The sequence below is a fragment of the Oncorhynchus mykiss genome, chromosome 6 (genome assembly GCF_013265735.2).
Source record: "Oncorhynchus mykiss isolate Arlee chromosome 6, USDA_OmykA_1.1, whole genome shotgun sequence".
NCBI classification, from domain to species: Eukaryota; Metazoa; Chordata; class Actinopteri; order Salmoniformes; family Salmonidae; genus Oncorhynchus; species Oncorhynchus mykiss.
The window spans coordinates 91,247,921-91,263,556 of NC_048570.1; the positions used below are offsets into that span (position 1 = coordinate 91,247,921).

The 15,636-nt window shown below is 44.1% G+C and overlaps 1 protein-coding gene across 1 annotated transcript in view; it reads right to left on the reverse strand.

Annotated features, from left to right (window-relative positions):
- Positions 1-2,271: 2,271 nt before the first annotated feature.
- The window catches only part of LOC110511526 (ubiquitin carboxyl-terminal hydrolase 8), a 36,770-nt gene continuing 23,405 nt past the window's right edge, over positions 2,272-15,636 (reverse strand). Inside the window, exons 14-21 of the mRNA XM_036981801.1 lie at positions 15,350-15,424; positions 14,812-15,110; positions 13,973-14,194; positions 11,760-11,970; positions 11,361-11,597; positions 8,572-8,714; positions 8,323-8,455; positions 2,272-4,361 (exon numbers count right to left, since the gene is read on the reverse strand). Coding sequence (XP_036837696.1) covers positions 4,203-4,361; positions 8,323-8,455; positions 8,572-8,714; positions 11,361-11,597; positions 11,760-11,970; positions 13,973-14,194; positions 14,812-15,110; positions 15,350-15,424 — 1,479 coding nt within the window. The 3' untranslated portion in view covers positions 2,272-4,202. The remainder of the gene's footprint in view (positions 4,362-8,322; positions 8,456-8,571; positions 8,715-11,360; positions 11,598-11,759; positions 11,971-13,972; positions 14,195-14,811; positions 15,111-15,349; positions 15,425-15,636) is intronic.

The window sequence follows — 15,636 nt, forward strand, 5'->3', positions numbered from 1 at the left end:
AGACCGAACTCCCTAAACAACGCAGAGAGTTCATCTGAAGACCGAACTCCCTAAAACAACGCAGAGAGTTCATCTGAAGACCGAACTCCCTAAACAACGCAGAGAGTTCATCTGAAGACCGAACTCCCTAAAACAACGCAGAGAGTTCATCTGAAGACCGAACTCCCTAAAACAACGCAGAGAGTTCATCTGAAGACCGAACTCCCTAAACAACGCAGAGAGTTCATCTGAAGACCGAACTCCCTAAACAACGCAGAGAGTTCATCTGAAGACCGAACTCCCTAAACAACGCAGAGAGTTCATCTGAAGACCGGGGGGCCAAAAAGCAGTACACTGTGAAAGGAAGTGTTTTTAACGAAACCTCTCCTCTTAGGGCACACCAAAAACATCTCAACACCTCACCAGGAGAAGGCCCGAGTCTCAAATGATTCCCTATTCCCTATAAAAAAAAGCGCACTTCTTCTTTTTTTTTTTAAACCCAGGGCCCTGTCAAAAGGTGTGCTCTTTTAATAGGGGATAGGGTGCTATTTTGGGATACACACTAAGTATGTAGTTTAGAATACTCCTTTATCAAATAGTTAAGTCATCAATCACGCCAGCTGCTTCTCTCAAAAAGGAGAAAATAAAAGGATCATTGGTGAGTTTAAATAGAAGAGGAGAATCCCCCTCGGCACCATGTACAATGTGTTTAGTGTTTCATGTGTAACATCCGTAGAAAGCTGTTAATATTACTGTATGTACAGATAAGTCACTCTACCTAACTAAACGTCCATATACAGTGCATTCGGAAAGTACTCAGACCCCTTTCCTCATTCCACATGGTCACAGTACAGCCTTATTCTAAAATGTATTGAAATTAAAACAGCAATCTACACACAATACTGTTAAGGGATTTTTTTATCAATAATGACTAAATGATGTATACATTACAAATCAGAACTATAACTAACCAGAATACTACTATGTTACTGTATGGATGTATGAATCTTATTATAATATACTGAATATAATGTGTGTAATTATATTCAAGAATTAGAACAAAGACTGTCTGTTCCTCGGTAGAAACTAATGAAGTTATCGTCAGACTGGCTAGAATGCTTATCTACACAGGGAGAGGAGAGACCTTGGGCTGGTAGTAGATTATCTAACAGGTGGTGGACGATGTGGGAAGGCTTGTGAACTATACTGCCATTGTTTCGGAGTGGAGGAGGGACAGTTTAAAACCTATGACGTCATTTTTTAGTTTATAACCTGTTGTAAATTGTACCATGATCAGTACTCTCGAGTATAAACGCTATTGATTGATTTTGAGACGGGCCTCTGTCCATTTTATGCAAATAAGTATCTTTCAAATTTGAGTGTTTAATTTGAATTGGTTAATAAACATATAGGAATCTAATTCCTTTAACAAATACGCTATTAGAACAAAGCAAAAACCGTTTTTTAGACATTTTGGCAAATTTATTACAAAAAAAAACAAAAAACAGAAATAGTTTATTTAGGGGACCAAGAACCCGATGGTCACTGAGCTCTGGAGATCCTCTGTGGAGATGGGAGAACCTTCCAGAAGGACAACCATCTCTGTAGCACACCACCAATCAGGCCTTTATGGTAGGGTGGCCAGATGGAAGCCACTCCTCAGTAAAAGACACGACAGTCCTCTTGGAGTTTGCCAACAGACACCTAAAGACTCTCAGACCATGAGAAACAAGATTATCTGGTTTGATGAAACCACGATTGAAGTCTTTGGCCTGAATGCCAAGCGTCACGTCTGGACGAAACCTGGCACAATCCTGGTGGTGGCAGCATCATGCTGTGGGGATGTTTTTCAGCGGCAGGGACTGGGAGACTAGTCAGGATCAATGAAAACATGAACGTGGCAAAGTACAGAGAGATCCTTAATGAAAACCTGTTCCAGAGCACTCAGGACCTCAGACTGGGGGCGAAGGTTCACCTTCCAACAGGACAACGACCCGAAGTACACAGCGAAGACAACGCAGTAGTGGCATTCGGACAAGTCTCTAAATGTCCTTGAGTGGCCCAGCCAGAGCCCGGACTTGAATCTGATTGAACATCTCTGGAGAGACCTGAAAATAGCTGTGCAGCAACGCTCCCCCACCCAACCTGACAGAACCTGAGAGGAGAAGAATGGGAGAAACTCCCCAAATACAGGTGTGCCAAGCTTGTAGCGTTATACCCAAGAAGACTCGAGGCTGTAATCGCTGCCAAAGGTGCTTCAACTAATTACTGAGTAAAGGGTCTGAAAACTTATGTAAATACTTATTTATTTTGAATAAATTAGCAAACATGCATAAAAACCTGTTTTTGCTTTGTCATTATGGGGTATTGTGTGTAGATTAATGAGGAGAAAAAACAACTCAATACATTTGCTGTAACGTAATAAAATGTGGAAAAAGTCAAGGGGTCTGAAAACTTTCCGAAGGCCGTGTACGTCACACTAAACGTCCCTGTACGTCACACTAAACGTCCCTGTACGTCTTCCTAACTAAACGTCCCTATACGTCAGTCTCCCTAACTAAACGTCCCTGTACGTCAGTCTTCCTAACTAAACGTCCCTATACGTCAGTCTCCCTAACTAAACGTCCCTATACGTCAGTCTTCCTAACTAAACGTCCCTATACGTCAGTCTCCCTAACTAAACGTCCCTGTACGTCAGTCTTCCTAACTAAACATCCCTATACGTCAGTCTCCCTAACTAAACGTCCCTATACGTCAGTCTCCCTAACTAAACGTCCCTAAACGTCAGTCTCCCTAACTAAACGTCCCTATACGTCAGTCTTCCTAACTAAACGTCCCTATGAGTCAGTCTTCCTAACTAAATGTCCCTATACGTCAGTCTCCCTAACTAAACGTCCCTAAACGTCAGTCTCCCTAACTAAACGTCCCTATACGTCAGTCTTCCTAACTAAACGTCAGTCTCCCTAACTAAACGTCCCTATACGTCAGTCTTCCTAACTAAACGTCCCTATACGTCAGTCTTCCTAACTAAACGTCAGTCTCCCTAACTAAACGTCCCTATACGTGAGTCTCCCTAACTAAACGTCCCTATACGTCAGTCTTCCTAACTAAACGTCCCTGTACTCTTCACTAGAAGATTCACAGTACATGGAAGCTTAAATAAGGTCTGTGTCTAAGGTCTGTGTGTACTAACAAAAGTCTGTCCACGCCACACAGACTCAACTGAAACCCAGAACTAGCAGAATGACAACGTTGCTGTGTTAAGAACAGGGTTTTAAGCTGAGGTGATTAGAACAGGGATCCCTCTCCCTGCTCTCTGGTTTAATATGAATAGACGTTGTGTTTTAACAGCTGTTGAGTCCTCTATGAGTTGAAGCATCGGAGTGCCTGCGTCTCTCCCTTTCCTGCACACACCCAGTCACTAACCCACCCTTCCACCACACGCTACAGTGTGTCCCTGTCTTTCCACACATCCACATTTCAACCTGTCAGTTCAGTCTACCAAAACCACCAAACCTAGCCAGTTCAGTTATCCAAAACCTACAAACCTTGCATGGCCATACTTGTGAACTTCTGCTTAGACCATGATTTTCCTCCTTAAAAATAAATCACTTTCACAATGTATGAATAACAAACATGTTATAATATAATCCTCCTACGTTTGTAATTTGGAAAGTACATGGATGTTAAATGGATAAGAAACAACACAGAACTTCATCATATATGCGAAAACCGTCATTTTTCTATGATGCCACTTGCCTAGTCAAGGAAGCATCATGCAAAACAATATATTGGGGAAACTCCACTTAGACCATGGGTAACAAATTAAACCAATCAGTTGGAAGCAAATTTACCTAATGAACAAATGTGATTGGATGGTGGCTCTAAGTTATCTGATAGGTTGATTTGTTTATTCGGATATAATCATCTACTTAGCTGGCCTTCCTCAGCGTGGTGGCTAATTAGCGTTGTGGCTAATTTGGCCAGGTTGGCTTGAGAGAAACAGCTAGCAGCCATTTTAGACTAACGGTTTAAACCATGCTCTAAGCAAAAGTTCACAAGTATGGCCCCTGGCAGTTCAGTTCAGTTAACAAAAACATCGCCAGTTCAGTTCCTTTCTCCCACCAGCAGAGGAAGCTGAGTCAAAGCAGCTTGCATGTTAGCTAGCCTTTATGTAGCCTTTATGTAGCCTCATAGCTCCTAGCAGTGTTGCAGCTCTGCCCTCACAGAGAGGAGAAGAAGAAGATGTACGCTGCGGAGGACTTGACGGTGGAGGTGGAGATTTCGGAGACCTCGTGGTCGTCAAACTTGTACCAGCGCTGTTTCATGGCGTTCTTACAGTAGGCTGTGTAGTGACCCCCATCCAGACCGCCATAATGGTTCTGTTACAGAGGGGAAGGACACAGGGTTAACGTCCTGTTTATCCACACACACACACACACACTCAAGTTTGTACATACACACACAGTCAAGTTTGGACACACCTCCTGAGTCGAGGGTTTTTATTTATGTTTACTATGTGCTACATTGTAGAATAATAGTGAAGACATCAAAACTATGAAATAACACATAGAATCATGTAGTAACCAAAAAAAAAAGTGTTAAACAAACCACAATATATTTTATATTTGATATTCTTCAAAGTAGCCACCCTTTGCCTTGATAACAGCTTTGCACAGTCTTCGCATTCTCTCAACCAGCTTCATGAGGTAGTCACCTGGAATGCATTTCAATTAACAGGTGTGCCTTGTTAAAAGTTAATTTGTGGAATTTCTTTCCTTCTTAATGCGTTTGAGCCAAACAGTTGTGTTGTGACAAGTTAGGGGTGGTATACAGAAGGTAGCTCTAATTGGTAAAAGACCCAAGTCCACAATATGGCAAGAACAGTAAGCAAAGAGAAACGACAGTCCAGCATTACTTTAAGACATGAAGGTCAGTCGATACGGCAAATTTCAAGAACTTTGACAGTTTCTTCAAGTGCAGTCGCAAAAACCCTCAAGCGCTGTGATGAAACTGTCTCTCATGAGGACCGCCACAGGAAAGGAAGACCCAGAGTTCATTAGAGTTACCAGCCTCAGATTGCAGCCCAAATAAATGCTTCACAGAGTTCAAGTAACAGACATCTCAACATCAACTGTTCAGAGGAGACTGCGTGAATCAAGCCTTCATGGCTTTGCCGCAAAGAAACCACTACTAAAGGACACCAATGAGAGACTTGCTTGGGCCAAGAAACACGAGCAATGGATATTAGACCCGTGGATATCTGTCCTTTGGTCTGATGGGTAGAAATGTGAGATTTTTGGTTCCAACCGCCATGTCTTTGTGAGACGCAGAGTAGGTGAACGGATGATCTCCACATGTGTGGTTTCCATCGTGAAGCATGGAGGATGAGGTGTGATGGTGCTTTGCTGGTGACACCGAGTGATTTATTTAGAATTCAAAGCACACTTAACCAGCATGTCAACCACGTCATTCTGCAGTGATACGCCATCCCATCTGATTTGCGCTTAGTGGGACTATCATTTGATGTTCAACAGGACAATGATCCAACACACCTCCAGGCTGTGTAAGGGCTATTTGACCAAGAAGGAGAGTGATGGTGCTGCATCAGATGACCTGGCCTCCACCCAATTGAGATGGTTTGGGATGAGTTGGATCGCAGAGTGAAGGAAAAGCAGCCAACAAGTGCTCAGCATATGTGGGAACTCCTTCCAGACTGTTGGAAAATCATTCCTCATGAAGCTGGTTGAGAGAATGTAAAGAGTGTGCAAAGCTGTCATCAAGGTAAAGGGTGGCTACTTTGAAGAATCTCAAATGTATTTTGATTTGTTTAACACTTTTTTTGGTTACTACATGATTCCATATAGCATTTTATAGTGTTGATGTCTTCACTATTATTATACAATGTAGAAAATAGTAAAAAATAAAGAAAAACCCTTGAATGAGTAGATGTGTCCAAACTTTTGACTGGTACTGTATATACACAGACATACACAAATACATACAAAACATTGAGATAATAAATCTGATAACTCCTTCAGACCTCCTTCAGACCTGGCGAAGTACAACTCCTTCAGACCTGGCGAAGGACAACTCCTTCAGACCTGGCGAAGGACAACTCCTTCAGACCTGGCGAAGGACAACTCCTTCAGACCGGCCGAAGGACAACTCCTTCAGACCTGGCGAAGGACAACTCCTTCAGACCTGGCGAAGGACAACTCCTTCAGACCTGGCGAAGGACAACTCCTTCAGACCTGGCGAAGGACAACTCCTTCAGACCTGGCGAAGGACAACTCCTTCAGACCTGGCGAAGGACAACTCCTTCAGACCTGGCGAAGGACAACTCCTTCAGACCTGGCGAAGGACAACTCCTTCAGACCTGGCGAAGGACAACTCCTTCAGACCTGGCGAAGGACAACTCCTTCAGACCTGGCGAAGGACAACTCCTTCAGACCTGGCGAAGTACAACTCCTTCAGACCTGGCGAAGGACAACTCCTTCAGACCTGGCGAAGTACAACTCCTTCAGACCTGGCGAAGTACAACTCCTTCAGACCTGGCGAAGTACAACTCCTTCAGACCTGGCGAAGTACAACTCCTTCAGACCTGGCGAAGTACAACTCCTTCAGACCTGGCGAAGTACAACTCCTTCAGACCTGGCGAAGTACAACTCCTTCAGACCTGGCGAAGTACAACTCCTTCAGACCTGGCGAAGTACAACTCCTTCAGACCTGGCGAAGTACAACTCCTTCAGACCTGGTGAAGTACAACTCCTTCAGACCTGGTGAAGTACAACTCCTTCAGACCTGGTGAAGTACATGTCCAATCCTTTCAAAGTTTGGAGTTTGGGGACTTTTTCCATTGGATCCATTGTAATAAGTCAAGCACTGATGAATTATGGGTCATTAATATACACGACATGATCAAAAGTATGTGGACATCTGCTCTTCAAACATCTCATTACAAAATCATAGGGGTTCATATGGAGTTGGTCCCCCCTTTTGCTGCTATAACAGCCTCCACTCTTCCGGGAAGACTTTCCACTAGATGTTGGAACATTCCTGCGGGGGACTTGCTTCCATTCAACCTCGATAGCATTAGTGAGGTTGTGCGCTGTTGGGAGATTAGGCCTGGCTCGCAGTAGGCGTTCCAATTCATCCCAAAGGTGTTCGATGAGGTTGAGGTCAGGGCTCTGTGCAGGCCAGTCAAGAACTTCCACACGGATCTTGACAAAACATTTCTGTATGATCCTCACTTTGTGCAAGGGGGCATTGTCATGCTGAAACAGGAAAGGGCCTTCCCCAAACTGTTGCCAAAAAGTTGGAAGCACAGTCTCTAGTCTAGAAAGTCATTGTATGCTGTAGCGTTAAGATTTCCCTTCACTGGAACTAAGGGGCCTGAACCATGAAAAACAGCCACAGACCATTATTTCTCCTACACCAAACTTTACAGTTGGCACCATGCATTCGGGCAGGTAGGGTTCCCCTGGCATCCACCAAACCCAGATTCGACCGTCGGACTGCCAGATGGTGAAGCGTGAGTCATCACCCCAGAGAATGTATTTCCACTGCTCCAGAGTCCATTGGCGGCGAGCTTTTACACCCCTCCAGACGACGCTTGGCATTGCGCATGGTGATCTTAGACTTGTGTGCGGCTGCTCGGCCATGGAAACCCATTTCATGAAGCTCCTGACGAACAGTTCTTGTGCTGACGTTGCTTCCAGAGGCAGTTTGGAACAAGGTAGTGAGTGTTGCAACCGAGAACAGACGATTTTTACTCGCTTCAGCACTTGGTGGTCCCATTCTGTGAGCTTGTGGCCTACCACTTCACAGCTGAGCCGTTGTTTCTCCTAGACGTTTCCACTTCACAATAACAGCACTTACAGTTGGACCGGGACAGCTCTATTAGGGCAGAGATTTGACGAACTGACTTGTTGGAAAGTTGGCATCCTATGACGGTGCCACGTTGAAAGTCACTGACCTCTTCAGGATGGCCAGTCTACCGCCAATGTTTGTCTGTGGAGATTGCGTGGCTGTGTACCCGATTTTATACACCCGTCATCAATGAGTGTGGCTGAAATAGCAGAATCCACCAATTTGAAGGGGTGTTCACGTACTTTAGTATATATAGCGCATGTAATTTACCCAAAAGGCTTTTATCCAAAGCGACAGTAGTTGATGAGGGGGGGGGGGCATACATTTTGGTATGAGTGGCCACTGGGGGAATGGAACCCCCTGTCGTTGAAAAGACCCCATGCTCTACCAACCGAGCCGCACGGGACCAGAAGACGGCACAGTAAAGTATTTGACCCGCGGGGTCTCCAGGCGGGTGCTAACAGTACTCACAGACACTCCAAACAGGTTGTATCTCTTGAGGCCGAGTCTGGGTCCGATGACATACTGACTGAGGTCTAGGTTCTCCAGAGGGAAGTCTACTGTCGTCTGCAGCTTCTGTTTCCAACGGCCCTCGTATGAGAACCTACAACAGAGGGCAGTACTGGGGTTAATACACATTGTTATCGGTGTGTGTGTGTGTGTGTGTGTCTTGGTCATCATGTGTCATTTCAAATGCACACGGGTGTCGTCAGTAGGTACCGTTTAAGGTGAACCAGTATGATGGGCGGGACCTTCCAGATCTCCAGTTTCTTGACGGAGTCTCTGAGAGCTTTACAGTGTCGACAGAACACCTTGTTCTGGTCGGTCATCTTCTCCTCCTTAGAAAACAGCTTCAGACAGTCCTGGAACACACAGTAAGACATGGTTAGATTAGACAGCTTCAGACAGTAGGACATGGTTAGATTAGACAGCTTCAGACAGTAAGACATGGTTAGATTAGACAGCTTCAGACAGTAAGACATGGTTAGATTAGACAGCTTCAGGACAGTCCTGGAACACACAGTAAAACATGGTTAGATTAGACAGCTTCAGACAGTAAAACATGGTTAGATTAGACAGCTTCAGACAGTAAAACATGGTTAGATTAGACAGCTTCAGACAGTAAAACATGGTTAGATTAGACAGCTTCAGACAGTAAGACATGGTTAGATTAGACAGCTTCAGACAGTAAGACATGGTTAGATTAGACAGCTTCAGGACAGTAGGACATGTTTAGATTAGACAGCTTCAGGACAGTAGGACATGGTTAGATTAGACAGCTTCAGACAGTAAAACATGGTTAGATTAGACAGCTTCAGGACAGTAGGACATGTTTAGATTAGACAGCTTCAGACAGTAAAACATGGTTAGATTAGACAGCTTCAGGACAGTAGGACATGTTTAGATTAGACAGCTTCAGGACAGTTTTTACATTTAAAGTTTTATTAAGTCTTCTTGTTTTTCAATCAACCAACAAAACACATTCCACATTCACAGATGTGACAGGCTTAAAAAAAAAAAAAAGTTAAAATATATAATAATAATAATTAAAGAAATACAATTAAAATAAAATATTTAAAAAAATAATAATATATATATTTTTATATTAATAAAAGGAGCTGAAGTGCCACAGCGTTTTGACGTTTGTCCCTCTGTGCTGCTTTCTGACTTGTAGGAAGATTAGAACCCAGTTCATTTCACCATCAGGGTAAAGCCCTGGTTATTCTGCATCTTTCTGACTTGTAGGAAGATTAGAACCCAGTTCATTTCACCATCAGGGTAAAGCCCTGGTTATTCTGCATCTTTCTGACTTGTAGGAAGATTAGAACCCAGTTCATTTCACCATCAGGGTAAAGCCCTGGTTATTCTGCATCTTTCTGACTTGTAGGAAGATTAGAACCCAGTTCATTTCACCATCAGGGTAAAGCCCTGGTTATTCTGCATCTTTCTGACTTGTAGGAAGATTAGAACCCAGTTCATTTCACCATCAGGGTAAAGCCCTGGTTATTCTGCATCTTTCTGACTTGTAGGAAGATTAGAACCCAGTTCATTTCACCATCAGGGTAAAGCCCTGGTTATTCTGCATCTTTCTGACTTGTAGGAAGATTAGAACCCAGTTCATTTCACCATCAGGGTAAAGCCCTGGTTATTCTGCATCTTTCTGACTTGTAGGAAGATTAGAACCCAGTTCATTTCACCATCAGGGTAAAGCCCTGGTTATTCTGCATCTTTCTGACTTGTAGGAAGATTAGAACCCAGTTCATTTCACCATCAGGGTAAAGCCCTGGTTATTCTGCATCTTTCTGACTTGTAGGAAGATTAGAACCCAGTTCATTTCACCATCAGGGTAAAGCCCTGGTTATTCTGCATCTTTCTGACTTGTAGGAAGATTAGAACCCAGTTCATTTCACCATCAGGGTAAAGCCCTGGTTATTCTGCATCTTTCTGACTTGTAGGAAGATTAGAACCCAGTTCATTTCACCATCAGGGTAAAGCCCTGGTTATTCTGCATCTTTCTGACTTGTAGGAAGATTAGAACCCAGTTCATTTCAAAATCAGGGTAAGCCCTGGTTATTCTGCATCTTTCTGACTTGTAGGAAGATTAGAACCCAGTTCATTTCACCATCAGGGTAAAGCCCTGGTTATTCTGCATCTTTCTGACTTGTAGGAAGATTAGAACCCAGTTCATTTCACCATCAGGGTAAGCCCTGGTTATTCTGCATCTTTCTGACTTGTAGGAAGATTAGAACCCAGTTCATTTCACCATCAGGGTAAGCCCTGGTTATTCTGCATCTTTCTGACTTGTAGGAAGATTAGAACCCAGTTCATTTCACCATCAGGGTAAGCCCTGGTTATTCTGCTGCTTTCACAGTCATTTCTGAACATCACTATTCATTTCATGTGATTTGTCTAATACCATAAAATGTCCGTCCCTCATTTAAAGATTTCTGTCTGATTTTTAGGATGAAATTGTTCTTTGCTTAGTGTGCCCAGGTACAACCTCTATGTTGTGAGTGGCTACCTGGTTGATCCTGCCAGTAGCATATGCTTGTCTCAGAGGTTAAGCCATGCAAGTCTAAGTACACACGGCCGGTACAGTGAAACTGCCAATGGCTCATCAAGCGAATGGCTCATTGAACCCTGTTCATGTTTAGTTGTAACCTAATGTAGCAGGTTGGAAACACCTGAGCAGAGTCCCCACACCTGGTTTTCAGGGGGAAAGGAAACCAGGCTGAAACCAGGCTGTTTCTGGAGGGGTTTAGTCATTCTATTTATTTGAACCTCTTGAGATGGAAAACTGTGTTTTTTTAGGAAGTTTAACACCTTGACAATGTTAAAATGAGGTGAAATAAAAAAATATATATATATATTGAATTTTCCATATGGGCCCTTAATTTAATATAACAGGCTTTTAAATGCAATATTTCTGACCAATTTCTACTTAAAATATCAGAAAAGGGTATTGATTTGGAAGAGCTGTATGTGTATACTCACACGTGTTGTCTTACCTGCAGGGAACACTTGTTGGTGGAGGCCAGCGGCAGGGTCAGGTACATAAAGGTCTCGAAGGTGCGGGACTTCCTGTGGCAGGTGAGACACTGAACTGTGCTCTTAAACTGACCCTGGAACAGCGCTACGATGACAGACTCGTTGAGCAGCTTGTGTTTGGTCCAGGCCTGGTTAGCAGCCCGCTGGTCGTCCAGATCGTCATTCTCCTCCTCTATGTAACCCTTACGGTTAGCAGCCTTCAGAGAGAGACAGAGGACAGGTTAATACAACATGGACAGACCCCATCCCCACACCATCTCCTCTCCTCACACCATCTCCTCAATACAACTAATGTTGTAATGTTCACACTATTTTCCTTGTTAATGACTTTTCTCCTGTTCGCTCTCCGGTCTCCCTACCTTGTTGAGGTCCTCGTGGAGTCCGTCCATAAGGAAGAGCAGCAGCTCCTGGGAGTCCTGTTGTTCCTGGCCAGAGAAGGATTCATTGATCTTCCCTATAGTGACCTTAAAGTCGCGGGGGCTGATACACTTATACAGGCCTGACCACAGAGCCTTCATGATCACACCAAACTCCTCTGCCACCTCGCCTCGGTGACCCAGGATATTTGCCCTGTCAGGAGGGGGGGGGGGGGGAAGAGAGAGAGAGAGAGAGAGAGACAGAGGAAGAGAGAGAGGGAAGGAGAGAGACAGAGAGGAAGGGAGAGAGACAGCGAGAGAAAGAAGGAGGGTGGGAGAGAGACAGAGAGTGAGACAGAGAGAGTGAGACAGAGAGTGAGACAGAGTGAGACAGAGGGAGGAAGGGAGAGAGAGACAGCGAGAGAAAGAAAGACAGGAGGGAGGAAGACAGAGACAGGAGGGAGAGAGACAGGAGGGAGAGAGACAGAGAGAGAGAGAGAGAGAGAGAGAGAGAGAGGAAGGGAGAGAGAGACAGCGAGAGAAAGAAAGACAGGAGGGAGGAAGACAGAGACAGAAGGAGGGAGAGAGACAGGAGGGAGAGAGACAGAGAGACAGAGAGAGAGAGAGAGAGAGAGAGAGAGAGAGAGAGACAGAGAGAGACAGAGAGAGAGAGACAGAGAGAGAGAGACAGAGAGAGTAAGCTGTATATGTGTGATTCTCTTATCTTGGTAGTAATTCTTGTTGAAGTGTTATTACTACATTATCATTACCACTACATGACTGACCTGTTGATATCCTCCTGATAGAGGTTCTTGTTGAAGTAGTCGACCATGGACGGGGTGTTACATTATCATTACTACATTATCATCACCACTACATGACTGACCTGTTGATATCCTCCTGATAGAGGTTCTTGTTGAAGTAGTCGACCATGGACGGGGTGTTACATTATCATTACTACATTATCATCACCACTACATGACTGACCTGTTGATATCCTCCTGATAGAGGTTCTTGTTGAAGTAGTCGATCATGGCCGGGGTGTTACATTATCATTACTACATTATCATCACCGCTACATGACTGACCTGTTGATATCCTCCTGATAGAGGTTCTTGTTGAAGTAGTCGACCATGGCCGGGGTGTTACATTATAAACCACTACATTATCATTACTACATTATCACCACCACTACATGACTGACCTGTTGATATCCTCCTGATAGAGGTTCTTGTTGAAGTAGTCGACCATGGCCGGGGTGATACATTATCATTACTACATTATCATCACCACTACATGACTGACCTGTTGATATCCTCCTGATAGAGGTTCTTGTTGAAGTAGTCGACCATGGCCGGGGTGATACATTATCATTACTACATTATCATCACCACTACATGACTGACCTGTTGATATCCTCCTGATAGAGGTTCTTGTTGAAGTAGTCGACCATGGCCGGGGTGTTACATTATCATTACTACATTATCATCACTACATTATCACCACCACTACATGACTGACCTGTTGATATCCTCCTGATAGAGGTTCTTGTTGAAGTAGTCGATCATGGCCGGGGTGTTACATTATAAACCACTACATTATCATTACTACATTATCATCACCACTACATGACTGACCTGTTGATATCCTCCTGATAGAGGTTCTTGTTGAAGTAGTCGACCATGGCCGGGGTGTTACATTATAAACCACTACATTATCATTACTACATTATCATTACCAATACATGACTGACCTGTTGATATCCTCCTGATAGAGGTTCTTGTTGAAGTAGTCGACCATGGCCGGGGTGTTACATTATAAACCACTACATTATCATTACTACATTATCATTACCAATACATGACTGACCTGTTGATATCCTCCTGATAGAGGTTCTTGTTGAAGTAGTCGATCATGGCCGGGGTGTTACATTATAAACCACTACATTATCATTACTACATTATCATCACCACTACATGACTGACCTGTTGATATCCTCCTGATAGAGGTTCTTGTTGAAGTAGTCGACCATGGACGGGGTGTTACATTATCATTACTACATTATCATCACCGCTACATGACTGACCTGTTGATATCCTCCTGATAGAGGTTCTTGTTGAAGTAGTCGACCATGGCCGGGGTGTTGCATTATAAACCACTACATTATCATTACTACATTATCATTACTACATTATCATCACCACTACATGACTGACCTGTTGATATCCTCCTGATAGAGGTTCTTGTTGAAGTAGTCGACCATGGCCGGGGTGTTGCAGAGACACTGCAGGATGGAGTTCATGTAGCAGGTGTTCCCGAGGTTCCGCAGGCCGGTGAGCGAGGCGCCCAGACCGCCGAACACAGGGTTCAGGTTACGGATCTTAGCCGCAGACGGACGGGCGATCTCCACCTTGGTGTAGACGCTAGCAGTGGACGGTCTGGGGGACGGACGGCAGTGGCGAGTTACAAACAGCACCGTCAAATAAACTACGTTACAAAACTGATTCTGTGACGTCGTCAACTTTCATCCAGAAATGTGGATTAAATACTTCTGGAGACTCAAACCTTTTAAAATCAAGTTTTGTCAAAATCCAATAGTATTTAAAAAAAATAATAATATCCATGAATCCAAATGATCTAGAAACATTTAAATGCAATTTAGTCCCAGGCTTGATTTTAACCCCAGACTCAGATTAAGTGTAGTCCAGGGGTGTATTCATTAGTCGGATTCGGTGTCTGCTGCAAAACATTTTGTAACGGAAACTGTTTCGATTGGACAAATTCAGCTAGGTCCCTCTCCCCGTTTCGTTCTGTTTTCTCTGTTGGCTTCCGTTTGGTTCCTAGAGTAAAACGGTAAACGGTTTCCGTTGGAAAAAACGTTTTATAACAGACAAAACGCTTTGCCCCCGGAATCCAACTAATGAATACACCCCAGGATTTAAAATCATATTTGTCATTGAAAAATAGCTTTTTAGTCCAGTAGTAGGCTTAATCTGAGTGAGTGAAAAGTATATATTGACCAGGCCCATATCCATGTGACGATGATGTCACCTACTTGGTCTCCCTGTTAAAGGTTGGGCGCGTGGCTGCAGTTATAGGGGCGGTAACCTTCTTTAGCCCCTCCTCCCTCAGGTCCTGGCTGATGTCTGGAGAAGAATAGGAACGTTTCAGTTTGGACTGCTCCTGGTCACGGTCCATGGTCTGGTCTGGCTCAGCGGGGCGAGGCTGCTTCTGTTTGGCCGTAGGAGGGGTGGAGGGGGGCGTCTGGGGCACGCTGACCTCAGGGGGGTAGCGGTGCACCCGGTTGGTTGGGGAATGGTAGTAACGGTAGGTACCGGTTACCGTATCCAAGAACTGGTGTAGAGAGGAGAGAGAGGAGAGGGGAGAGTTTCTTTCGTTCTCCATTTTATTTTTCTCACAACTGATGGTTGTGTGTGAAAACATTCTCCATCGTATTTGCATGCAATGTAGTTAACCATTACACTGATAGAATATGTACACTTCAATGCTTTCCCCCCTTGCTGGCTACTCTTAAACATCAAGAAACTAAAAAGTGAAATAGTTTGATATGTCAGTTTAGTGTTTGTTTTTACCTTCATCCAGCCAACAGGCAGGCCTGGTACACTCCTCCCCATCTCTTCACTTCTGGCTCTAGTTAGGAGCTCCCGCTGTGGGACAACACACACATTACACACACGTTACACACACGTTACACACACGTTACACACACGTTACACACAGTGTATAGAGCGCAGCCAATGTAAGGAGAAATCTGCCCAGTCAAAAGGGGTACAGCTATCGGTAGTATTTAAATGCCCAGTCAAAAGGGGGATAGCTATCTGTAGTATTTAAATGCCCAGTCAAAAGGGGGACAGCTATC